At 44.3% G+C, this 26,379-nt stretch overlaps 1 protein-coding gene across 8 annotated transcripts in view; it reads left to right on the top strand.

Annotated features, from left to right (window-relative positions):
* Window positions 1–26,379, top strand: part of CADPS (calcium dependent secretion activator) — a 357,825-nt gene that overhangs the window by 185,994 nt on the left and 145,452 nt on the right. For all 8 annotated transcript variants that reach the window (XM_081183972.1, XM_081183969.1, XM_081183968.1 and 5 more), the window contains exons 10-11: window positions 5,850–5,958; window positions 7,008–7,220. In XM_081183972.1, the coding sequence (XP_081040098.1) occupies window positions 5,850–5,958; window positions 7,008–7,220 (322 nt within the window). The remainder of the gene's footprint in view (window positions 1–5,849; window positions 5,959–7,007; window positions 7,221–26,379) is intronic.

The raw sequence follows: 26,379 nt of genomic DNA, 5'->3' as shown, positions 1-26,379 counted from the left end.
CAGCCAAAGGTGTTGCTGGTGTGTGCATTGTCATCTAGGATTGAGATCTGCTCATGCAAAGTGTGAGGCTAACCCTCTCTAGACTCCTCACACATTTGGTACCTACATGCACCAAACCCCTGAATAGGGCTTATGGAACCTTAAACGAAATCACATTTATTATGGCATGCGATTTCATGGGCTAGAGTCCACTGCATCATGTAATTCGCATTTAGCAGAATGGACCCCAATGGTCATCTCGTCCAAGCCCCTGCAATGCAGGAATCTCAACTAGCTCATACTTGACAGATGGCCATCCAGCCTCTGCTTAAACAAGGGGCTTGTAGAACTTGGAGTTCAGTGAAAAAGCATTTGTATTGTACACTGCCACGATATTTTTTGAATGAGTTGGCAGTTTAGAATTAATCTTATGAATAAATAAATAGAAGTAGAGCCTGTGACAAGTAAATCAGAGCTGAAAAGTATTCAAAATAAGCCCAGTGACTTTGTAGCTGGGGATAACCTTTTTGAGGTTTCAAATCCCGTTGAATAAAAATATACTAACACCTGCGGTGGGACAGGACAGCAAATCAATTCTGTTCAGACTCAAATGAATGGAATTAAACTTCTTGTTAGTTGTAATTCAGCAGTTTTATACTGGAATTTTCCTTCTAAATTCCATTTTTCAGCTGATTAATTGAGGAAAGGTTATACTATAATAAATGTGTTTGTCTTTAAGGTACCACACTATTATTTTTATGGCAAAAGGCAAATAAGCTTATCTTTCTAGATATTGAACTGGGGTTGTTCAGGCTCAGTTACATATGCTAGAAAATCATGAATCAGGTACCCAGTGTTTACTGGCATTGCAAAAAAGGAATCATACGCATTCAAATAGATGACAAATTAAGAACACATTTGCAGAATTACAAAATATATTCTTTTAGATTAAACCATTGCAGAAAGAAAAACCCTGGTGAAATGTTAATTCTGGTTGACAAAGGAGCCGGTCTCCCATGGACATGTAATATCTGCTGGCATCCCTCATTTCACACTCATGGAGTAATTCAGATCTGATTATTTTGATTGAGCAACTGGAAGCTGGAGACTGAACATTGTCATCATTTGTCACGGATTGTCCAGGAGGTGGCAGCAACATGCTGCATATCTAGGGACAATGACTTCTCTTTCTGTCTCACAGACACGTGAGCAAGAGTGTTGTTGTTGTTGTTGCTAAGATTTATACGGTGCTTTCTTCTATAAAAAATGTCTAGGGGTACTCTCATTTTCCTACTCATATTGAAATACTGCCCTTCAATGAGGCCAAAATTAGATTCACAAAACGTTTAGGGGTATGCGTACCCCTGCATCCCCCCAGGAAAAAAGCACTGGATTTAGATACATACTGCCCTTCTTCATCAAAAGATCTCAGGGCAGTTTGCAAGATACTTTTTTTTTAATGGTTCAGTCAACAGAGTGAGATGTGCTGTTATCTGATGGTGAGTTGAAGGGATGGAACCCATGAAGGAAGCTTAGGAGGTCCGTTTTATTGGATCTCACCCATCTGTAAGTCCACACACACCTTCTCTCTGATTCTATTCTCTGCACTTGGTAACAATGCAGTAAGTGTTCCAAGAAGCAACACAAAAGGGAAGCAGCTTTTTGATTAGTTAGAAATATTTTTCATTTGCCATTCTTGCTGTTCATCTGCTCAGGTGCTGATCTGAGCCTTGAAAAGCTCATAGAGCTGAAACAGGAAGTGGAAAAGAACATTGCTCTTCCAACTTTCTCCTTCAGCATAATATTTATTTATTTATACATACATACATACACTCTGGGCGGCTCCCAACAGAATATTAAAAGCATTAAAACATCAAACATTAAAAACTTCCCTAAACTGGGTTGCCTTCAGGTGTCTTCTAAAAGTCAGATAGTTGTTTATTTCCTTGACATCTGATGGGAGGGCATTTAAGAGAGCGGGCGCCACCACCAAGAAGGCCCTCTGCCTGGTTCCCTGTAACCTCACTTCTTGCAGGGAGGGGACCACTAGAAGTCCCTTTGTGCTGGACCTCAGTGTCCAGGCACAACGATGGGGGGTGGAGACGCTCCTTCAGGTATACTGGGCCGAGGCCGTTTAGGGCCTTAAAGGTCAGCACTAACACTTTGAATTGTGCTCAGAAACGTACTGGAAGGCAATGTAGGTCTTTCAGGACCGCTGTTATTTGTGCTATGTACTTTTCCAGGGCAGGGGGAGCTAACCCCCCACACCACCTCATGACAAAGGGATGGGGCCAATGGGTGACACACCTCAGAGGTTTTGCACGTACCAAGGAAAGGCCTTAAGAACGCAGTTGCACCCACAGGCGTCAGAATTAGACCATGGTAGCACTGCATGGTTTGAGTGGGCAGGTTTCATTCACACACGCCCCTGTAGATGCTAACCATTTGGGAACACATCTTTAAAGCCTTGCAACAGGCAAACAATAATGCAGAAGGCAACAACAAAAGAAACCCAGCGCTATGAAGGCCTGGGTGATGCAAGGAATGACTAGAGATACCCAGATGGGTTGTGACTGGTGATAAATCCTTCACAGTAACACCTTGAAAATTGGCTCGCTTTCCTCATGTGGGTTTTTGGAACCACAACAATATCTTGTGGGTTTTTAAAGTATGGATAATCAGAGTGTGGAGAAAGTAGCAAGAGAAGCTAGCAACAGATTTGAGAGTGAGGTTGTGGCAGTTATAAGCACATGATTAATGATTATTTGAGACCAGAAGAGGGCAGCATGGCACTAAATTATCTTAGCTTGCTTGAAAAATCTTCTGTTTTTAATAGATCACATCTTATTGTATATCCTAGCAAGGTTTGTGTGTGTGTCTGTATGTATGTGTGTGGGGGGGGGATATACATCTTGTTATATACATTCTTGCTAATAGTACAGTGTAGTTTGGAAGGAAGTCTTGTAGCTTTTCTGCGATGGCCAGCAGACACTCTCACATCCAGCGAGTGAGGGGGGATTTTTTCCAACCCCACCCCACCCAGTTCTTCCAAAATGACAAACACAATGCATTGATACGAGAGTTTTAAGGAATTGTCGGAGTCAAAGTTTCCTTCGGAGGTCAAGGAAATGTCCAAACCAATATAATTGCGTCAGGAATCCAGAATGTGACACAACCTTAACAAAGTCATTTTGAAATCATTTGACAGTATATTTCCCTGTAAGTTCCTAGCCTAGAGCTGAGGAGAATCCTTTGCTTTCTAACTGCCTTCTCCTAGACGATCCTGATTTTTCAAATGTTAAGTACAAGCTGGCTCTTGATGCAGCCTGATGGGCACCTCAAGGCGATGCCAGAGCCCCCGGCAGCCAGCAAGAAGAGTGCCGTCAAGAACTTGACATTGAATGTGTCATGTCACGCAGATAGATGGTAAATCAGAGGACTGAGAGCTGCCATTTGCAGGACCAACGACAACAACTGTACATATCTGTGGGGACTTCATATTGCTTTAATATGACTGGCAACCAGCAATTTAGTGCACATTGTTTCTGACAGTGTGTCACTCTGGCGCTCTCCAGATGAATGATAAGCGGTTTCAAAGCATGTAGATTCCGCCTTTTGGACAATAGCTTCAAAAAAATAAAAATAACAAAAGCCCTGGGATCAATTCAGGGAGTGAAAAGCCCACTGTGAACTCGTTTATTAAGGAATGTTAAAGGATCGTTTTGGACGTAGTCAGAACAATTTATTTATTTGCCATTTGACTCCTTATTACTGCTACCCTCAACAGGTTCTACCTGGAAGTCTCTTGCCCTGGATGCCCCATGGAGATGATGATGATGATGATGATGATTTATACCCTGCCCACCTGGCTGGGTTTCCGCAGCCACTCTGGGCGGCTCCCAACAGAATAGTAAAAACACGATAAAACAACTCAGTGATGTTAGGCAAGGGCCATAGAGTGTTTGCCCACCAACTGATGAATCTGAGACTTATCAGCACAGAAATAATCTCCTTCTAGGGATAATTAAAACCTATTCTGTGCTTGTTCATGGATTCTGAACTGCTCAGGGACTGGGAGTAGAGATCTGCAGTCCATATCTAGTGCCTGTGTAGAGGAGGTTACCTCTGGTTTCCTAAAGTCACGGGTTATTCATCTGCAAGTGAACAGCTGAGGGCCCAGTGCAGATGTGATGTTCTTGGTTTGTAAGCATTATGTAAACTACGGTTTCCCAGTTCTGTTGTAACAGGAAAATTAGGTTTACTATTACGACATGCCAAGAAGAAGAAGAAGGAAGTAGGGATTGGACCCAATGCTGTCCTTGATCAAATAAGCCATGGGTTTATTAGACTGACATTTTTTGCCTGAAGCAAACTCCTCAAGCTTTTCCTTAGGCTGCTGGGCAGGAGGCAGCCTCAGGTTCTGCCGACATTCCTGTGGCACGCCATGTGCCTGCTATATTAACGTTTCTTGCAATGGCACAAGTAGCTGTAAGGAAAACAAGAGCAGAAAGCTATCATGGGCCCTTGCGCACATGGCAAGGGCATCAACTTTTAATTGAGAAAACGCCTGGTACAATGATAATCAACATGGAGTCACAGACCAACATCTCTCTGACAAATATACCCATCTGATACATTTGTTTCCAAACACATCGATTTTTAGCTGTGAACTTAAAAAAAAAAAATCTCAAATGTGTATCTAAGAAATATGAAGTGTGGAGAGGAACACTTATTTTGATGCAGGTGACACTTGCTTGCTGCAGCCATGCCTGCCTGCACCACAACACACACACCCCAAGCTGCATTCACATCACAGCCATACACACCCATTCGCTCCGGCCTCCCTTATCAGCAATTAGGCTTGGAAATGTGTGGGGTTTTTTCATACACTGGGATGATCTTCCTGGAGAGTAGCACTCCCACAAATCCCACCCCCTTTACAGCAGAAATTAGACTTGAAAGAAGCCACCTGTGGTAGCTAATAAGAGGCTTTTTTCAAGCCTAATTTCAGCTATGAAGATGCACGAGGACAGGGCCCTGTATGTGCCAGGAAGGGTCTTTATGAGCACATCTGCAACATCAGGCACCATGCTTACAACTCCGCAGTCCAGTCCCATTTGCTCCTTTTTATCGTTCCCTGTTCTGCCTAACGACTGCTCTGTGGACAAGAATGTTCCATGGCATATATTTGATTACTGGAAGGCCAAGGTCTTACTCTGTGCCCCTAGGATGATGAATGTAGTATCCCAACATTCTCTCTTCCGCTAAGTAGAAACCTGTGCACTTCAAGACTGGTGGTAATGATCCCAAATTATAATTAGAGAGAGGTTTTATATACTAGGGTTTCAACTGAGATAGATATAGACAGATATAGATAGATATAGATGTATAGAGATAGATAGATAGATAGATAGATAGATAGATAGATAGATAGATAGATGATAGATAGATAGATAGATAGATAGATAGATAGATAGATAGATAGATGATAGATAGATAGATGATAGATAGATAGATAGATAGATAGATAGATGATAGATAGATAGATAGATGTTGTTCTTGTTGTTTAGTCATTTAGTCGTGTCCGACTCTTCGTGACCCCATGGACCAGATCACGCCAGGCACCCCTATCTTCCACTGCCTACCGCAGTTTGACCAAACTCATGCTGGTAGCTTCGAGAACACTATCCAACCATCTCATCCTCTGTCGTCCCCTAGATAGATATAGATAGATAGATAGATAGATAGATAGATAGATAGATAGATAGATAGATATTTAAGTGGCTGCATAAATATTTGCAGATGCTGCCACTTCGAAGAATTTAACTGTCATCACCGAGTGCTATTTAAGTGTTCTGATTTTCCTGCAGGTTAGCCAATATACATTTGCTATGTGCAGTTACCGAGAGAAAAAAGCTGAGCCTCAAGAGCTGTTGCAGCTTGATGGATACACGGTGGACTACACAGACCCACAGCCAGGTAGATAAGTCAACTGGTGCTTTTTATTATTTGGTTGCCCATTTGTTTGCTGAACAGTTATGGGCCTAATCAGGATTTGTTCCATTTATTTCTGCGAGCTGCTTGTTTTCTGTTTGTTGTTACAAGCTACGAAAGGGGTCCTTAAGCTGGTGCCCTCTGATCCCACATGGTGTGATAAAATCCTATAGATTACATTTTCCTGTCATTGAAAACTGCCCTCAGTCTCTGCATCCATAATGATATGATCCCCAAATCATACTCACAGGCAACTGATTGATTAGTGCGTATGAGGCAAGGGTTTCTTCCACATCTCTCCCAAGTCTTTGATTATGGGATATTTGATTATGATGGAAGGATGGCTGCAGGGGCAGAAGTCTTGGTAGCCAATGCCATAGATTAGGGCTGATGGGCCCGTCTGTTAACACTAGGGAGGAAAGTATGAGGAAGGGCGTTGTAGTAACTTGTTGCTCTTCAAGGAGGTTGAGTACGTGCCCGTTTAAAGACTTGCCTGGAGACTGCAACATCTTAAGTGTCAAGAGCAGAAAGAACATCACATAGAATCTGGTACAGTCGCATTCCAATGGTTGGTTGTACATTATGTGTGTCCATTTATTTGTAGGGCTGGGAGAGACCCCTGTTTGAAACCCTGAAGGGGTGCTTCCAGCCAATGCAAACACTATGGCGCTAGATAGCCCAAAGGTCGGACTTGGAATAAGTCCGCTTCCTACATTCCTAAGCTTCATTTGACCCTAGTCGTTTGCCCCCTTCTGCTTGCTGGATTGGATGCTAAAAGTCTTTTGCCTGAACGCTCATACAAAGCAGGGGCTTCAGATTCCCCCTGCATCTTGCAGCATTCTGTACCACATCACATTTCTTTCTGGAGAATCTCCTGGCCTTCAGGAGCAGCTTTCCTGGAGGCATGGGAGACTACAGGCAGGAAGGGAGAAAGCCTCATTGGGCAAACCTTGCATTTAGGATCCCAGCCACTGAATCCCAAATCACGTCTCCAATTGCTGCCATTCTAATTGCTGGTTTCTGGTCTTCTTCAGGTTTGGAGGGCGGCAGAGCATTTTTTAACGCGGTGAAAGAAGGCGACACCGTGATTTTTGCAAGCGACGATGAGCAGGACCGAATCCTGTGGGTCCAAGCCATGTACCGAGCCACTGGCCAGTCCCACAAGCCTGTGCCCCCCACTCAAGTTCAAAAGCTTAATGCTAAAGGAGGAAACGTGCCCCAGCTAGATGCCCCAATCTCTCAATTTTGTAAGTAAAACAAGCTCTAATTAAAGCAAAGAGAGAGAGAAGAAGTTGGGGGGGGTTGCTCAAAAGGTTGCTTGTTCATGAATGGGGGAGCAGGGGTGGGCTCCAACTTTTTCAAAATACATTTTTCATTGGTTTATCTTCACATCTGAGGGTTCTGGATGCTGTGCGCAGTGGACTGAGAAAAGAATCCTATTGGGAAACATCCAGAGTAAAGTCTAAAATGCAATACTTGATGGAAAGGTTCTCAGAGGAGATGTCTCAGAAGGCTATAGGGTATTCCACACTTGTTCCTTACAACAATTGCATAAACATCCACTCAGGGCTGTCCATTTTCAGTTCTTCTCTGTGCTTTCCATTTTTATGGGACAAACCATAAGGACAGTCATATTCCGTCCCATAACAAAACCAGCTGTTTATGCCAGCCTTCCTCAGATTGGTACCATCTAGATGCTTGGACTACAGCTTCCATCGGACCCAGACAGCATGATCAATGGTCAGGAATGATGAGTGCTGTAGTCCAGCTGTAGCTGGAGGCTACCAGGTTGATACAGTGCCAGGAATCAGCCATCTTTTCAAGATTGGTGTTTTGATATAGGACAGAATAGGCTGTCTTCTGCCGGTGTTGTTTTAGAAAAAGCAGATGTATTATAAATGTGTAAATCCAGTCACCTAACACCTTCTGTATCCTCCAAATCAGCTGTAGATCACAAGCACATTTTTTTGCTTTATCTGTTATCCAAATTTAAACAGCCAGGAACCCAGCCTAGCAAACTGCACAGATAATCAGGATTGTATTCATTAGTTACAGGAAACAAGAACCTCTTAACCCAAGACCAAATAAATCTGTGGTGCACTCGTGGTTTTCAGCCACTAGTTTGTGAATTTTTCATTGTAATAATCAATTTACTGTTTTTGAACTGTTTATTTTAAGAATTTTAAACTCCACAAACACGTAACTTATTTCCATTCACAAATGTCACCTTTTAAAAGAAATAGATTCATTAGCAGTGCAATCTTATGCGTGTCTACTCAGAAATATGATCCATTGGATTAAATGTGGTTTGCTTCCTGGTAAGTGTGTATAAGATTGCCAACTTAACCATGCAATTTGAGAGATATTTATTTATTTATTTATATTATTAATTATGTATCCACCCTTCCTCTCAAAGAAACCCAGAGCGTCAAACAGAAAAACGGGAGAATTTAAAATCAAGTAACACTTTTAACTAGCTCAGAGACATGATTTTGGGAAGAGGTTTAGAATAATGGTACTAATTGTGGTGCTAAGATTGTTAAGTTGTCCCATGGAGAAGGAGCTAAATAAATTTCCAGCACAATCTTTGGTGTAGGACATTCACCAGTTTCAGCTTAGAAATTTGGTTTGGGGAGCTTACTCACGTGAGCCCTATGCAGCTATTGCAGTCAATGTGTGGAAGAAGAATTATAATCACACCATGTGTAGATTATACTGTCTGCATAGGGACTTAAATAAATAGACCCATGGGCATAGAGTGGAACCTATATAATCCGTACGTTGCAATGTACAGATTGAGCCATTTGTTTCTATGTGCATTGGGGCCTATTGTGCGCTTAACCTCCTTTGCAGATGTATGGTATGCCAAGGAGGTGGAGCTCATGATTCTCCCATTCTCCACAACATTTCCAGAGGGTTGTGATCACTTCCACATGGTGGAGTCAACCAATTGCATGAACAGTAAACCCATAGTGAGCTGACACACTCTTCAGCTTTCTCACTAAGACTCCTGAAAATCAAAAGTTTCTAAGCAGCCCAAAATCAAAGATTCAGCATGGGTTTGTACATCAGCCTTCCTTGCCCTCTCATGTGTTGAAGGCTATGGTAAATTTGAAATACATCAAAAGCGCTTGCCTTTACTCTTAGACACCTCACTACTGATCATGTTTTAGTTCCTTTTCCCCCTACAGAGTATATCAGTGAGGGTTTTTAAAGTTTTGAGAAATATTTAGATATGCCGATATCGTTTTATCACATGCTTGCATAGCTTGGACTCTTACTCTGACGTTATTATTGCCCAGCAAAAGCTTGGTTTTCATTTCAGTACAAATGAAAACATGGCATGATGCAGACTGGTTGAAGGTTGTTCCTTTCATGGTTTCCTTTCTGTTGCCTGTTACAAAAGGAAAACTTTCATTGACTTAAGTGGCAGTTTGACTGATTGGTGGATTGAAATGCTATAGCATTGGGCCTTATAATGGCATGTGCATCCTCGCTCCCATCACCTTTAGGTGTATGTGCATACACACACACACACACACACACACACACACACACACACACACTGCACACATTAGGAGCAGCCCGTTTCCATGATTCCAATGACATGACATGTTTGTGACACAGGTCAGGTAAGTAAACAGCATACTTTTCTGAATTGCTTGCACAAGGACCCCACAGAGCAGTCTGATGGCCTTTCCTAGCTCAGTGAATGGCTGGCTGATCCAAGAGCGAGTCATAAGAATACTTCTCCTTTACATAATCTAATACTCCTCCCCAAAGCTGTGTCATTCCCATTCCAAGCATTCCATGTGCTCTGTCTTTACCTACCTGGCCCCTTTCAGGGTTCTGAATTTCCTGTTTCACTCTTCAGTTCTTAAAGAATGGTCTCCTTTCCCCGCAATCCCTAGCTGGCAAAGTCAAGAAGTGTGGGACATACAAATCTCAAGCCCGTGGAATCTCCCTGGTCAGCACCGGGAGCCACCATAATGATTTCCAAATGGTCCCCCTCTCCTCTTTTTGACTCATAATTCTGAGAACGTACCACATTCAAAATGAGACGATGGAAATTCCAGACTTAGCTACGGCTATCCTGCACCAGACTGCTACCCTGCTTTGGGATGGGCCAAGCATATCGCAGAATGTGGCCCCTTCCCTGATCCATCCCCCACTTTCAGCCTTGTATATCTAACACCATGTTGACCAAGACTTTGAGGCAAAGAGAGAGAGGAAAAGACAGAACATGTCAGGACACTTGTGCACACCTTATGCGTTTCCTCTGAGTGGCTTAACTGCTGAGCTCCTTATATTAAAAGATCTAGTGATCTAGATACCCAGATTCTGCCAGAGTTATATTCCTAGCATAAAAAGGTAAAGGGACCCTTGACCATTAGGTCCAGTCATGCCCGACTCTGGGGTTCAACGTTCATCTCGCTTTATTGGCCGAGGGAGCTGGCATACAGCTTCCGGGTCATGTGGCCAGCATGACTAAGCCACTTCTGGCGAACCAGAGCAGCGCACGGAAACGCCATTTACCTTCCCACCGGAGCGGTACCTATTTATCTACTTGCACTTTGACGTGCTTTCCAACTGCTAGGTTGGCAGGAGCAGGGACCGAGCAATGGGAGCTCACCCCGTCGCGGGGATTCGAACCGCCAACCTTCTGATCGGCAAGTCCTAGGCTCTGTGGTTTAACCCACAGCGCCATCCGCATCCCTATTCCTAGCATAGCTGTTTATAAAACTGACCAGCTGTTAAGAGCAATCATGTGTTCCTTTGTGGAATATCTCTTCCCTGGAGACATTCCTTCTCATTTGCAGGCTTTGCTTCACATCCACATCATACATTTAAAGTACACAGCTTCCCCTGTAGAATCCTGAGAATTGCAGTTTCTTAAGGGTGCTGTGAACTGTAGCTCCATGAGGGATAAACTATAGTACTCCGGATTTCACAGGGGAAGCTGTGTGTGCTAAATGTGCTTTAAAATCTGGGGGGAAAAGTGGAAGTAGAATTGGCTTTTCCCTGCATTTCTCCTCTGCTGGAGTAGCAAATAGGGCAACGAAAATGAGTCTCCTTTCCAGAAACCTGTCCCTAAAGAAAACATCACATGCTCCGTCTTAGCAAATGGATGCAGTGGCTGAAGGCATTCCTATTTCTTCTGATAATTCTGTTTCTTCACAAAGTGCCAACAAAGACAACCACAGCAGAGTATTCTGAGGGTAGAAAACTGCAGACCATTTAAGTCCTGGTCGAAAGAAAATGACTGGTAGGTAACATGTACGGCTATAGGTAGCTCCAGATAGCTGAAAAACTACCACTAGAGGTTGCTAAAGGTAATCCATAATCTCGTAAATAATAATAATAAATCACCATGTTCATACAGTCCTGTATGAGCTGAAACGCAGTTACCCTTGGGTTTATATACCACTTAATTGACAGAGACCTCTAAGTGGTTTACATAAATCAAGGGAGGGGATGAACTAAACAAAAATATTGGGGTGAGTGCATCTTGCAAATGCATAATATGTGCACAGGCCTTTAGCCCGAACCCATGCATCACAGCTGCTTCTCTCCCCCCCCCCCCACTGCTCACCAAAACACCAGTGAGCTCAGGCTGTGAAAGGTCATGCTTTATTAATGCCTGCATATTTGCATCACTTTTTTTTTCTTGCATCAGAACACCGAGCTCCTTGTTAAAATGCATCAGTGGGCAATAAAAAAATATACGCAGGTAGAGATATAAGCATCAGAAGTGAGTCCTTTTTATGCACACATGATGATGACTGCCAGGTATCACACAGGGAAAACAGAACAAATCGTTCAGTTCCCATGTAAATCAAGTATTGCATTTTAAAGGGTTTCATTTCTCTATTTTTCTTCAACCACAGAAAGGTAAGTACTATTGTGAGAGAAACGCTTTTATTCTTGTGCATTTAGCTTGCATATCCTTTTTGTTTACTTTTCCTTGTTCACAGTAGCATATAGTTCTTGGCTACATGAAAGGCTTGAAAGAAAGTACACATTAGAGGCACTTTTCATTAGTGTAAAATTTTTGTTAATGCTTTCATAGATGACATAAATTGCCTAAAGATGGCAGAGCTGCATTGTGTTACTGACCAGGAAAAAACAACAACACTCCGTTCTTACGATGAAGCTGTCTGTAAAACAGAAACTCGAGAACAACACATTTTACAGTTGGGAAACTTGGGAATAATACTGAATTCATTTGGTTCCCACCTAATTTGTCTTAGCAAATGTAAACTTTATGCAACGCTCAACTTCCCGTATGATAGCTGGCTTCCAACTTTGAATGAAACAGATAGCTTTTATTTAAGTATATAAAATTTTAAAGTGGAGTGTATTTTTGCGGGCATTTTAAATGCAGAAAACAATAGATCCTGCTATTCATCAGTTTTATAAAGTCCAACAATCCCATTTTTTTGTGAGAGACTGGTACTTTTGTTATTGCTTTTTGTTTCTACCAATAAATCAATAAAAACCAGCACTTTAATCCTATGCATGTTTATTCGGAAGTAAGAGCCACTGTTTTCATTGGAGCTTACTCCCAGGAAAGTATGCATAGGATTTCAGTGTTAATAAGCTAGAAGGTTCATGCTATATATGCTTTCAGTAAAAGGAAAACAAAAATCTACCCAAAGCCTTTGTTCATTACTCCTAAAATGATGCACAACACCCTTTGGCAATATATAAAGTTTCATGAAACGGCCACTTGTCTGGGGATATCAATTTTTATCTGTTCTGTTTTATTACTGGCACGCTAGCCAAAATGCACACACAGACACACACACTTTCATTTTTAAACCTTCTTTTAAACATGAAAGATTGTTGAGTAATTGTTTCACATATCACCTGTGCTTTTCCTTTCCTTTCCGTTATTTCGTTTTGTTTGATTTGTGGTATCTGTTCTATTTTACGATGTTGGTCGCATCACGTGCAAAAGATTTGGCTGTTCTTTTTGAGAATTCGTGTGATCCTTTGTTTCACCCTTTATATATTTTGTATATATATTTATATGGCTAGGTTTTTGAGCTTCATTTTAAAAAAAACAGCTGTTAAGTGTTGTTGTATATTCGTGTTGTTTTAAAGTTTCTTTATTTGTCTTTGATTTTCTTATTACTCTTATTATTATTTTTTGTTTCATTCTTTGCTTGAACCCAAGTACTCTAGCTGCTAGGTTAGAACTCCTGTCTGCTTTCCTGAGCCTTGTTGCTAGCCTTTATGTTATTCTGGTTTGTTCCTTCTTACCCTGCTAACTTCTAGCTGGACTTAAGGGTAAGTGCTTCCCTGTAGTTAGCACAGATCAGATAATCAGAGTCGATTATCTGACATATGCAATGTGCTTTCCCACCCCACCCCTCCTCTTAAATCTTTCTCATGTTTAGATTTTGTAGTATAAATTTTCCATATTATTTTCCTGAATTTAGGTTTGAAATGTAAGTTTTCCATACTGAAATTAGGATGCATGTGGTGTTTGCATAATTGCCTTCTCTCCCTGGCTTTCATATTGGCATCAACTGATCCTCTTAGTAAAAGCCAACCATTGACATTTTCTTTTCCTTTTTCTTCTTCTTCTTCATCCCAAGGTTGTAAATATGAATTAACATCACAATGAGACTGTAACTATTACCTTTCTTTTGTTTCATGGAACTGACATCTAGTTTTGACTGCTTTGATGCCTGACAACAGATCATTCTGCACTTTGCCAACCTACCGTTCTTTTTTGTTTTGTTCCCCCCCCCCCCCGGTTCCAATGATTAGCTTGGTGTAGTTCACCAGCAGAATGGTGTTAACCCTGGACACTTCCAAGAATAGAAAGGTAGGGCAGTGAGCCTTATGAGGGAAGGTGCTGTATGTTAAAGTGGTGGGGAATTAACAAGAGCAATAATAGTTCCCTGCGGGCGCAAGTATGACTGCTTATTGAGTAGCAGTTTCCAGTGGTCTAGAAACCAAAAACATGTATCTTATGTGGTGATCATTTTGGTAGACTTTTGCTTTTTCGTTTTTCAACATATCCATATGTATAACCACATAAGAGAGAGAGAGGATAGCTTAGAAGTGATAGGGTTTCTTCCTTTATCCCCTCCTCACCTTTCCCCCTCTTCCACACCGCCACTAAAAAATAAAATTAAAAAATAAATCCATTAAAATGAATGCTTTGGCATGCGATCTCATATATAACTCTGCTTTAGCAAAACAACAGTCTTTTTTAAAAGAAAGAAAAAATGTAAGGGATCTTTAGCTGCTAAATCATCTTTTTGTTTCCTTTCCCCTAATCCTAGGTTTTTTTAAAAGAAAGACAAGCTGAATCCATCCTAATAAAAACAAGTTCCCCTTCCCCTCCATGTTAACTTTTAAACAATATGCTGTACTAATTTTTTATTTATGTTCAAAAAGCTGTTCCTCATACAAATGGTGAGTGCACCTTTACTTAAGAGAGAATTGGAGCTTTTACTGGTCACGAGAGCTGGCAAATATGTACCTGGAGTATTCTGAATGCAATAATGAAATGGAGCAGGTGGCAATACTCCTTTTCCCCTTTTCTTTCTTTTTTTCCATGAGCATACCCTGGATACCAGGCAGAATTTCTTCACCACTTCTAGCAAATACTTTTGTTTTCTTTTATTTAAATTCTTTTACTCAATTTTTATTTTCATTTTTATTTTGAGTTCTTTCTAAGTTGGTGGGGGAGGTCTAAAGAGGATCAGATTTGCTATAGAACAGAGTTGGGGGTAGAAAATCTGGATTTTGCTTCTTTTTTAAAAAAAGAAAGACTGAATGAATTCTGGTCTGACAGTATGTATCTTGCATTAGAATGCATTGCTATCCTCTTAGTTGTTTTATTTTCAGCAATGTGTGTGCTTTTAGTTGCTTTAGTCTCTATTTATCTCTCATGAGAACACTGCTTATGTTTTCTTGTATTGTCAACTTGCAGATGCTACATTACAGGAATGCAGTATTATAAGACAAATTCAGTTTTCACATTTTTTTTGCATGAACTTCAGATATACTGTAAATCACTGTCTGGACCTTTTAACAGCAATGCAATGCCAAAAAAAAAATCCCCTCTAATTACTCCATTCAAAACAATTCAAAATGCAGTGACTGGCACGCTCCTTTGTTTTCGGAAATCTGTTTATTGAATGGACCACTTAGTTTATTCAGAGCACCACTAAAACATTACCTATAAAACACTTTTCTGATTGCAATAACATAATTTAGTGATTTACAGTCAAATGCATTACTGGAGAGAAACCATTGAAACAAATTTAAAGGAATATGCTTGTTTATGCCATAGGGAGTCAAACACTATAAAGCATGGTCAGTTTTGTTTTGTTTTGTTTTTAAAGCAACTGAAATAATGCCAAAGAAGGGATCAGTATTGTATGAAACTTTACTCAAGTGAGAAGTCCTATAAGAACAATCACGTTGGCTTCAAACCAGGGGCAAAATTATGGCACACCCTAAAACAGCAAGGGAGATAGCAACCTCGTGTAATTAGATTTGGTATGCCAAATGCCAAGATAAGCAGTGAGGCAGTGTTTAGAACCGAATTATATGCTGCTCAGGGTTTTCTCTCTTTCTCTGCCTGTCCCTCTCTCTCTCTCTCTCTCTCTCTCTCTCTCTCTCTCAATTCTGAAGTGTGCTTGTTCTCTTTCGACACTTTACTGCAGTGTTTTGTTACTAAGTAGTTACTTTCTGTGTATCCATTCAGCGTAGACCTATGAGACTATGAAGGAGCATAGTAGTTCTTCAAAGCATGCAATTGCTTGTGTGCAAGAGGCTGGGAGTTGCCTGAAGTCCCTTTTGCCCTCTTATCCACTGTTGTGCAGAGCTAAAGAAGAGTTAAGAATGGGGGGGGGGGGGAGAGAGAAAGAGAGAGAGAAAGAATGTATGCTTCCCTGACTATGCCAATAAAGAATCTTCTAGAAATATCTGTAAATGAATAGCTGCCATCAATCATTGTCATTCCTTTATTTCATGTCTACTGATGAGGTTGACTAGTGTCATTGTTTGTTACTGTCCAAACCATAACTTCATTCTTGTAACGTCAAGCAGATATGACAAGCACACATTTTCCAGATGAATAAAATACAAAGTCACCTTTTAATTTACAATTCAGCGGTTGCTGGTGGTTGCGTGTATATATATATATATATTTAAATAAACAAATCTGTTCTAAAATAAAAATGTACTCAGATGCTCATTTGGCTTTTTGAGCTAAAACAAAGCTACTTATTTCCTGTGAAATAAACAAAACAGGTTTTTTAGACCCTTGCAAACGAATGAATGCGCTGCAGCCTTTTATAACAGGAATCATTCATGGAGTTTTGCACCCATTTGTAAGGCTCCATCAGAATGTGTCTAAACTCTTGATGTAGCAACAAGAAGAAAAATAAATAGAAAGAGAAAGATGCTTGACGCTTCTGTCTACTTTGGTCAGAAGATAACACACCCAAAGTAGCCTTTCTACAGCCAACCTTATAGCACCAGGAGGGGGAAAGGCAGGGTTTTTCAAAGCTGTATTTTCCTGATGGCAACATGCCTTTTCAGAAGTGAGGCATATATACAAAACATTATTAATGACAGTAGAGGTTTACAACGTCTGCTGATTTAACCCGCAAATTGCCGTGCTTGTATAGGAACATACCTTAAATCAAGTCAGGCCACTGTTCCATGTACCATAGCACTGTCAACACTGATTTGCAGGTATCTGGCAGGGGTCTTTCCTAGTCTTACCTGTCAATGCTATAAATAGAACCTGGAATCTTCTCTACCGTAGAGATTGCATGCTGATCTGAAGGAGAGCTTTCCCTTTCAACAGCAGCCCCATCTGCCTATAACAAAAATCCAGTCCACATGGTCCCTTGTCCAATGGGACAACTTTTTAAGGGGCACAGCAAGGCTGCAGCAGGAAGGGAGCAGCTGAAAAGCCCCCACTGATTCACAACCAATATCTTCCCCCCAAAAAAAAATACATTTTAATGCATGGTAGTGGGAGGAGAAAGAAACCTCTCCAGAGAAACATTCTATTATGAAAGGCTTCCATCCAAAACTTGCAAATAATTTAGTATTGTTTGTGATACCAAACTCCTATTACGGAATCTCCCCAAACCTCCCCAAAACAAAACATTTCCTTGGCCTTCAGCACCGTGTTGAATGCATTGGAGTCTTTCTGCAAAAAATGTAGCACACAGGCTCCTGTTGGCAAGAAGAGGGAGAGGTAATTCTTGGCAAGTCCATCTTCCCCTACATCAGGCATGGCCAAACTTGGCCCTCCAGAAGCTTTGGTACTACAACTCCCATCATCCCTAGCTAACAGGACCAGTGGTCAGGGATGATGGGAATTGTAGTCCCAAAACATCTGGAGGGCCAAGTTTGGCCATGCCTGCCCTACATCCTCCCTACCACACTTTCCCGAAGAGTCCCCCAACTCTGCAGAGCAGTTTCACAGGGAAAGGGGAATCCATTAACATGGCCTTCGCCTCCCATGAGCGGAGGTCCAAGCCAAAGAATCCTAAATGTGCCAAATCCTTTAACATAAAGACTTCCAAAAGTACATTGCTGTGGAAGTTTACATTGTCATTGGTGTTGTTGACAAGAAGATCAGGGTTTTAGAACAACCAAAATAGTTTATTGCTAACCAGTGATTCATTTAAGATCTCTAACAACCATCTGTAATATTCAAGGAATGGCATAAAACCCACCTAATCCTGATAATTGGTTAAAATCTTTTTTCAAACTGTAAAGAATATTTATATTTCAATATAGCTGGCAGGGATTGCATTGAAACCATTAGACCCATATGTAATTTAAAGTGGAGCAGGAGGGAAGGTAACAAAGGACAGTAGGTTTAGTTATCATGCTTTGCTTTTCCTAGAAAGAGAAATGTTTTAGTGCAAGTCTATATTTCTGCCCCAGCCAAATCAACACTTGCTAAAAATGGAAGCCAATCAAAAACCCTAAAACAGCTTGCTGGTGCATTTATTTTATCATTTTGATGAAGGGGGGAAAAACAGCATTGCCAACGTAGGATGTTAATTAATATTTTATCCTCCAACATAGATTCTAGGTATTCCAAAGAGCTACAATGCAATTAGAAAGCATAACATTTAAAGTTGTGTCTGGGTGCCTAATCTGCAGCATAGTCGCTTTCCAAACCCATCTCCAACTTGAGCCATGTTTTATTTTTATGTATCCAGATCTAAGAGGGCAATTTTGAACATCTTCCGTTCTTCAGTCTTAACCTGTAGCTAATGATCAGTGAACACTATTTGAACGTATAAATTCAAATTGCTCTGTAAGGCCTGTGCCATCGTCCATTTCTGTATCTGGATCTCCAGCAGATTGTATTCTGTCTGAGGAACCCACGTAGAGAACTTTGCAACTGCTTTGCTCCCCTTCACAGGAGTAGCTGAACAAGCCAGGGCACAGCTCTTTACCATACCCCTTCGTATGCAAACCCAGAAACCATGGTCGTTGGCCTCCTGACAGGCCAGAATATGAAGGCATGCTTAGGTTTGCACCTAACAGAAGGCTATGTTTAAGTGCTCGTCCGGTTGCTCACACAAAGAGAGGAATGAAGTGGCTGTAAAGGAGCTCAGTTCACCCACCTCTACGTAGCTCTTGCTCATTCTGGCTTTGCAACATGACTGCAAACTTCACCAGCACCTCTTTTCACAGCAGTGGCTTTCACAGAACTGACTTCACATGACAAACTTTACACAGAGGTGCAAGCCAATCGGGAGCCTGGGGCGGCGCGCGTGCCCTGCGCCCAGGGGCATGGCCAGCCACCCACAGGGCGGGGCCAGCCGGGGCAGGACGCTCCGCAGGGCCTCTTGCCTACCTCCTCTCACTCAGTCTGCCTTGCAGCTGAGGGGGAGGCGGCGGGCAGACTGTTTGGGGCAGTGCGGAGCCTGCGCACATAAACCACCACATCTCTCCCGGGAAAGACATGTGGCTTGGGCGCGCTGCAGGCCCCGTGGTGAATGCCACCTGGCATTTTGTCAACACCCGGGGTGGACCGCCCCCACCGCACATCTCCTTCTTCCGTCCCTGCCTCTGTGGGAACAATAGCTTCTGCATGGATGCTGTATGTACATGGCCGCTGGGATGCGCATGATTGCAGCAGCTCGAAAACGTGGTGCCCATGATCAGTGGTTGTGTGCAACCCCCATGTGGAGGCATTGGTTCCCCTAACTGCACCTCCACATGAGCCTAACCCAGCCACCAGCATAATGAGGGCTGGGTACGTTCACACATTAGCGTGGGAGCTTGATGCGGAGGCTTCTAAAGCTTGGGAGCTAGGTAGAAGATTGCTTGGCAAGTTGTTAAACCTCTAATAAATTCCATACCACCATTACCCCATGGAGTGTACACAGGCAGTATTCTTAAAACTGTTAACCCCATCCCATCGTGAAATTGTCACCTCATGGTAATCATCACATCAGGCTAGATATTGACATAGAATGGGTCCAACACATGTTGGAAGGACACCACTGCCCCGGGGTGAGCAGTAAGCTTCTGGGAAGTGATTCCAGGATTCGACATTATGCAGCCAAGCTGGTGGGGAGGGCAGCGCAGTGAGCATGATAGAAGCAGGTCTGGTTTAGGCCAACAGCACCTGACTAGAGAAAGGCTGTCCCTGGAATGCATTGCTCAGTACTGAAGGTGGGGGCAGCATTTATCAGTACTCTCAGTGGAGGGAAGAGCACTCCTACTTAAACAGAAAAATGATGGTGTCTGGGAAAATGAGAAGTTTTCAATGTACAGGGAGAAATTTTTTAATATGGGGCAGCCGGCAGTCATCCTGTTCTTCCCAGTTACAGGCTGATGCGGTGCATTGCAGAAAGTTTTGCCACATGCTCCCTAGTTTGTCTACTACAAAAGACCATGGACCACAACCCTGGCCCAAATTGAGTCAGGTCTAGAGTTGAGGCAATATAGGACAGGATGCTACCATCTCAGGGCACAAAAGCAAGACCAAGACACCTAGTAGGAAGCTCAGGGAAGCAGGGAATTGATGGAGGCAGGCAGACACTCTCAAAAGCTGATACGTCAGTCTGGTTGCCTGCAGCCTATCTGCTGTTCTTACGGGAAGCTGGGTCAGTGATGACTCAGCAGTGAACTTTGTCCCAGCAGATTCTTATTCCTGGTGTTAGCAGGTAGGATGCAGGGGAAGTCATTGGCAGGCACAGCCATGCACAGGTGCAATTCTTTATCTTTGCAAAGGCACCCGTGTGCATGACATGTATTCTGAAGACCAGTTTCTACTGCAAAAAGAGAGAGAGAGAGAGAAGTGCATGTTTCCCACTTATACTGAGAGCCATGTCTAGTGATAAAGACTCTGATGTAAGCTTCTGTTTTTTTAATTTAAAAAAAATCATGTAGGCTAGTTCATTTAATTTTTAATAACTATTAAAAGAGGCTGAGCATGACACTGGATTCCTGTGAGGTCAGAATTCTACCCGCTTAGAGGATGAGGGGCGCTTTCAACTCGTAGCCAGTTTACTCTGGCTCGCTTATTAAAGCATCGGGATTGACAAGGCACCATGGCTCATAATTGGAAAAGTCATGAAATATCTGAGCAGAACTGGCAAATGAAGGCCTCCAGCCAATTTGTCAGTGTGAGGGTTTGATTAGCTGCTTGTGCGTGAAAACGTGCTCCCTCAGAGTTTGTGCGCCCCCACAAACCTCCGTGTGTGACGGAGCTCCTCAGACATGTCTGCTCTAGTCACTAGTAGAGTCCGACAGTGGCTGCCTGCGGAAGCGTTTCCAGCAAAGAAGTTCCTTAACGGAAACGCGTCTCCTGGACTCACGGCGTGACAGTTTCCTGCGAGGTATGGGTCTCCCTATGTGAGACTCAGATACCTCCCCACTGTTTTCGCTGGAAGCGTCCCTGAGCCCTCCCTCCTGCTCACATTCCCTCAGAGAATCACTCCTCCCCCTGCTGGTCCCTGCTTCAGCAGTTGAGTCTCTTTCATCCTGCCTGAGTCCCTCCACCACCTGATGCTCTGATGGCAGTTCCCTGACATCCACTTCCCCTCCAGGGCCCCCCTCACCCCCTCCCAATTCCTCCCCCCTGGGAGGTGAAGGGCTAAAACCCCGAAACGAATCTTCCTCATCTTCTGACGTCTCGAACAATTCTCTCCATCGATCGTCGTCCTGGCCAGCTGAATCCTCCTCCTCTTCAGAATCTGGGAACCCCTCCAACTCCTCTTCCTCGTCGGTGGTGGCAAAGTATTCCCTTCGGAACCTCGCTACAGGCTGAGGTTTACGTGGGAACCTCTGATGAAAAGTCTCTATTAAAACCTCGTCATTGACATCCTCTGCCCTAACCCAGGTGTTTTCCGACTCCGGTTCCCCTTCCCACATTACCAAATACTCTACTTGATCTCCCTTCCACCTGGAATCGAGGATCTCCGCTACATGGTAGCTGTGTTCCTTCTCCTCCATTGCTGGTCCCCTAGTGACCCTCCCCTCACTGTCTCCTCTATACGGTGACAGCAACGACCTGTGAAAAACTGGGTGCAGCTTCATGTGGTTCGGTAACCGGAGCCTGAAAGCCACTGGATTGACCTGCTGTATGACTTCAAACGGACCCAGCCTTTTGGGTCTTAATTTCTTACAACCTCCTTTGAATGGCAACCCTTGGGTAGACAGCCACACCTGGTCCCCCACCCTGATGCTTTCACCTTCCCTTCTGTTTTTGTCTGCTTGCCTCTTATATTCCTCCTTAGCCCTGTTTAAGTTGAGTTGGAGCTGGCGATGGATCGCTTCCATTTCTTCCACGAACTGTTCTGCAGCTGGAACGCTCCAGTTCTCCCCCTCCCCCCCTGGGAAGGCTCTGGGATGGCACCCGTGATTAGCCAAAAAGGGGCTCATCCCCGTGGACACGTTCTCTGCATTGTTGTAGGCAAATTCTGCCAACGCCAGCTTCTCCACCCAATCATTCTCTCTGTCATTAACATAACACCTCAAATATTGTTGGAGAACCCCATTTGCTCTTTCCGCCTGCCCGTTGGTTTCAGGATGACGGGCCGTCGAGAAATTAACCTCTACATGCAGTAAGCTCATGAGCTTCCTCCAGAACCTGGAAGTAAATTGTTTCCCTCGGTCTGAAACCACCCTCAAGGGGGCGCCATGCAACCTAAACACATTCTCTACAAACAATTTGGCGGTTTCTTCTGCTGTAACCGCATGTGAGCAGGCTATGAAGTGGGCCATTTTAGTTAACAGGTCTACTACAACCATGATGGCTGTTTTCCCTCTAGACCTTGGCAGATCAGTCATGAAATCTATTGCCACTGCTTCCCACGGTCTCTCAGGTGTGGGCAGTGGTTCTAATAAACCAGCCGGCGCCTGCCTCTCCCCCTTGGCTCTTTGGCATTGTTCACACCCTCTCACATACTCCCGCACATCTTCCCTGACCTTGGGCCACCAAAATTCCCTGGTAACCAGCCACATGGTTTTGTGTTGCCCAAAGTGCCCTGCTGTGGGGCTATCGTGCAGCTGCTTGAGTACTTTCTCCCTCAATTCCCCTTCAGGTATATATAACGCTCCCTTATAATACAATGCCCCATTTCTCTCCTCAAAACCACCGGGTTTGTCTTCCTCCCCTCTGAGATCCCTGAGTTTCCCCTGGGCGTATGCATCCTGCACCGTACCCTCTACCAATTCCCTTTGCCCCACCAAAGTCCCCCCACACACCCAGCGGTCCTCTGGAATGATATGGGTTTCTTCGGGTGCTCCCTCCCCCTCCAAATATTCAGGTTTGCGTGAGAGAGCGTCCGCCCTAACATTCTCTGGGCCTGGCACATAACAAATCTCAAAGTTAAATTTGGAGAACTCTTGGGCCCATCTCAACTGCCTTTGGTTGAGCACTCGCGCCGTTCTCCAGTACTCTAGATTTTTATGGTCCGTGCACACTTGCACTTTATGTTGTGCACCAACTAGCAGATGCCTCCATCTCCGGAACGCCTCATGAATAGCAAGCAGTTCTCGGTCGTACACCGTGTAGTTCCTCTCGGATTTGTTCAGCTTCCGCGAGAAGAAGGCACACGGACGCCACTCCGACTCCTCCTTCCCCGGCTGCAGAAGAAGCACCGCCCCTATGGCTCTGTCAGATGCGTCTGTTTCCACCCTTAGCTTCTTTCGTAAATCCACATGCAGAAGTTGTTCTTCAGAGGCGAAGGCCCTTTTCAGTTCCTCAAACGCTCGCTCCGCCTCCGCCGTCCATACAAACTTCTTCTTACTGCTGAGACAGTCAGTGATGGGCGCCGTCAGATGGGCGAAGTTGCGGATGAACTTACGATAAAAGTTTCCAAACCCTAGGAACCTCTGCACATCCTTCTTGGTTTTGGGTGTTTTCCATTCCAGCACTGCCTGTACCTTGCCGGGATCCATGGCCAATCCCTTGTCTGACAGGCGGTACCCCAGGAATTCCACCTCCTTGGTATGGAACCGACACTTCTCCAGTTTGACCCACAGCCTGTTGGCTTGCAGTCTGCTCAACACTTCTCTGACGTCTCTCACATGTTGCTCCTCATTCTCAGAATACACCAACACATCATCTAGAAAGGCAACGCAATTCTTGTAGAGCAAAGGGCCCAGCACGTGGTTCATAAAAGATTGAAAACACGCGGAGCCTGCTTGTAATCCAAATGGCATAACGAGGTATTCAAACGCCCCCAAAGGGGTAAACATGGTGGTTTTCCATTCATCCCCTTTCCTTATGCGTATCAGGTTGTACGCCCCCCTTAGATCCAGCTTTGTGAAAATCTTTCCCTTCCTCACCATGGTCAAAATATCATCAATTCTGGGCATAGGGAACGCCACCGGTTCAGTCACTGCATTCAGCCGCCTAAAATCACATACAAGTCTCGGCTTGTCCGCATTTTTTTTGTCCACAAAGAACACTGGGCTCCCCCCTGCTGCTTTGGACTCTCTGATGAAGCCTCTCTTCAGGTTCTTGTCAATGAACCCTCGCAACTCCTGCATTTCCCTGTCTGACATGGCATACAACTTGCCCACGGGAAGCTGTGCTCCAGGGAGTAAATTGATCTGACAATCAAAGGGTCTATGAGGTGGTAGTTGGTCAGCTTCCTTCTCACTGAACACGTCGCTGAGATCTGCATACTGTGGTGGTACCTTCACCTTCCCCATTACTTCAGTCCCTGCTAGGGTGGCTTGGGCCCCTACTGAACCCTTCTCCCCTTTGCAGTGTTCTAGGCAATGTGCTGAACCAAAGGACACCACTCTTTGATGCCAGCCAACCAGCGGATCATGTAGAGCTAGCCAGCTCATTCCCAAAATAATGGGAGCGCCTCCCAGGGTGGCCACATTAAACGCTATCAGTTCTGTGTGCCTTGCCACCCTCATTATCATTGGGACAGTCTGCAAGCGGACTCCTCCTCCCAACAACTCCCTGCCATCAATCGTGGTCACCTGCAGGGGGTTGCTTAAAGGGATGGTCTGTATCTGGTGTTCAGCAGCAAACTCCTTGCTCATAAAATTGCAGGAGCTGCCTGAGTCCAATAGCGCCTTTATTTTTAGGGGGTGCCCATTCTGCAGCTCTAGCGACACTTCAATCACTAGAGCAGGTCGAGGAGCTTCTGGCACGGGCACTTTCACTGCTCTTTGGCCTGGCTGCAGTGCCCCAATTGTGGCAACCAGGCGTTGGCTTTTACCTGCTCCTCTCCCCCTTCTTCTCCCCCCTCAACAGCTCCCACCATCCCTTGCCATTCCTTCCTCTGGGGGCAGACTCTGGCAAAGTGGCCTGGCTGTTGGCAGAGATAGCATTTCCGGGGGCCCTTTCCCTCCTTCTTAGCTCCCTCGCTGGTTTTTGAAAATGCGCGCGCGCGCGCTGTTCCGATTTCCATCGGCTCTGCCGGCGGGAAAGCTGGCTCAGGAATGTCTGGAATGCGGAACTCCTTCCAACGTTCCCCTCTCCCTTCCCGCCTCTCCAAGGCTCTTGCCTCCTGCCGCGCTCCTATGGTCAGCGCAGATTTGGTCAGCTGATCCATAGACTCCGCCCTGGGGCTCCGTGCCAGCTCGTCTTTCACCCCCGAAGAAAGACCTTCTTCAAATAGCATTTGAACGGGTGCCGCCGATAAATCCCAACTCAGTCTGTGAATCAGCATGGTAAACTCAGTCCAATATTCACGGACAGATCGACTCCCCTGCTTACAAGCCATTAGCTGTCTGCGCACCACCCCTTCCTCAATATCGCTGGAAAACATGATATCCATTGCACGAAAGAACTTCATTGTGTCCTTTAGTATGTCATTGTGCGTTGCCATTAGGGGTCGAACCCAGTCTCTAGCCCCTTTCTCAAGATGCCCAATTACAAAAGCAACTCGCGATTCCTCATCAGGGAACTCATCGAACTGCACATTAAGGGCATATTGCATCTCTGTCCTAAAAGCATGGTAGTCCTTGGGGTCCCCCCCAAATTTCTGCACCAATCCTGGTACCTTTCTGGGGAATTGAGTGGCTCTCCCCTTCTTGTCTGCATCCTGAGCCCTTCTCTCCTCCAGCCTCGCCGTCTGCAGGGCCAGTTGAACCTCCAACGCTCGGTATCTATCTTCCAAGCTTGGACCAGCTCCAGCCCCTGCTCCTCCGGTTCCGGTTGGTTCGCTCATGATGCCTTCTCTTGCACAGGCAGCGTACAAAGACTGTCGGACTGCTGTGAGGGTTTGATTAGCTGCTTGTGCGTGAAAACGTGCTCCCTCAGAGTTTGTGCGCCCCCACAAACCTCCGTGTGTGACGGAGCTCCTCAGACATGTCTGCTCTAGTCACTAGTAGAGTCCGACAGTGGCTGCCTGCGGAAGCGTTTCCAGCAAAGAAGTTCCTTAACGGAAACGCGTCTCCTGGACTCACGGCGTGACAGTTTCCTGCGAGGTATGGGTCTCCCTATGTGAGACTCAGATACCTCCCCACTGTTTTCGCTGGAAGCGTCCCTGAGCCCTCCCTCCTGCTCACATTCCCTCAGAGAATCACTCCTCCCCCTGCTGGTCCCTGCTTCAGCAGTTGAGTCTCTTTCATCCTGCCTGAGTCCCTCCACCACCTGATGCTCTGATGGCAGTTCCCTGACAGTCAGCTTGCAGTCTACTCGGGGAAATTTGAACACTACAGCCTTGACTATTTAAAATAATTTTTAAAAGCTTCATCCAGCCTGTTAAAACTGTGAAGCTTCTCATTTATTATGTGTTTATTATTCTGGCTGCTGTAAAACTTGAAAATGGCAGGGGTGGGGAAGCCTTTTGCTGGTGTATTTGTATTCATCAAATTGATCTTGGCCCAGAGGGGATGGGCATCGTCTGTCAAAAGAGATAGACAGCATCTGATTGGTTGCTCATAGTGTGCTGCAGTTTGAAACCCAAGGTT

This window comes from Podarcis bocagei, assembly GCF_964188305.1.
Source record: "Podarcis bocagei genome assembly, chromosome: 2".
NCBI lineage: Eukaryota > Metazoa > Chordata > Lepidosauria > Squamata > Lacertidae > Podarcis > Podarcis bocagei.
Note: the sequence above shows the minus strand (reverse complement) of the source record. Positions and strands in the feature narration are given on the sequence as shown.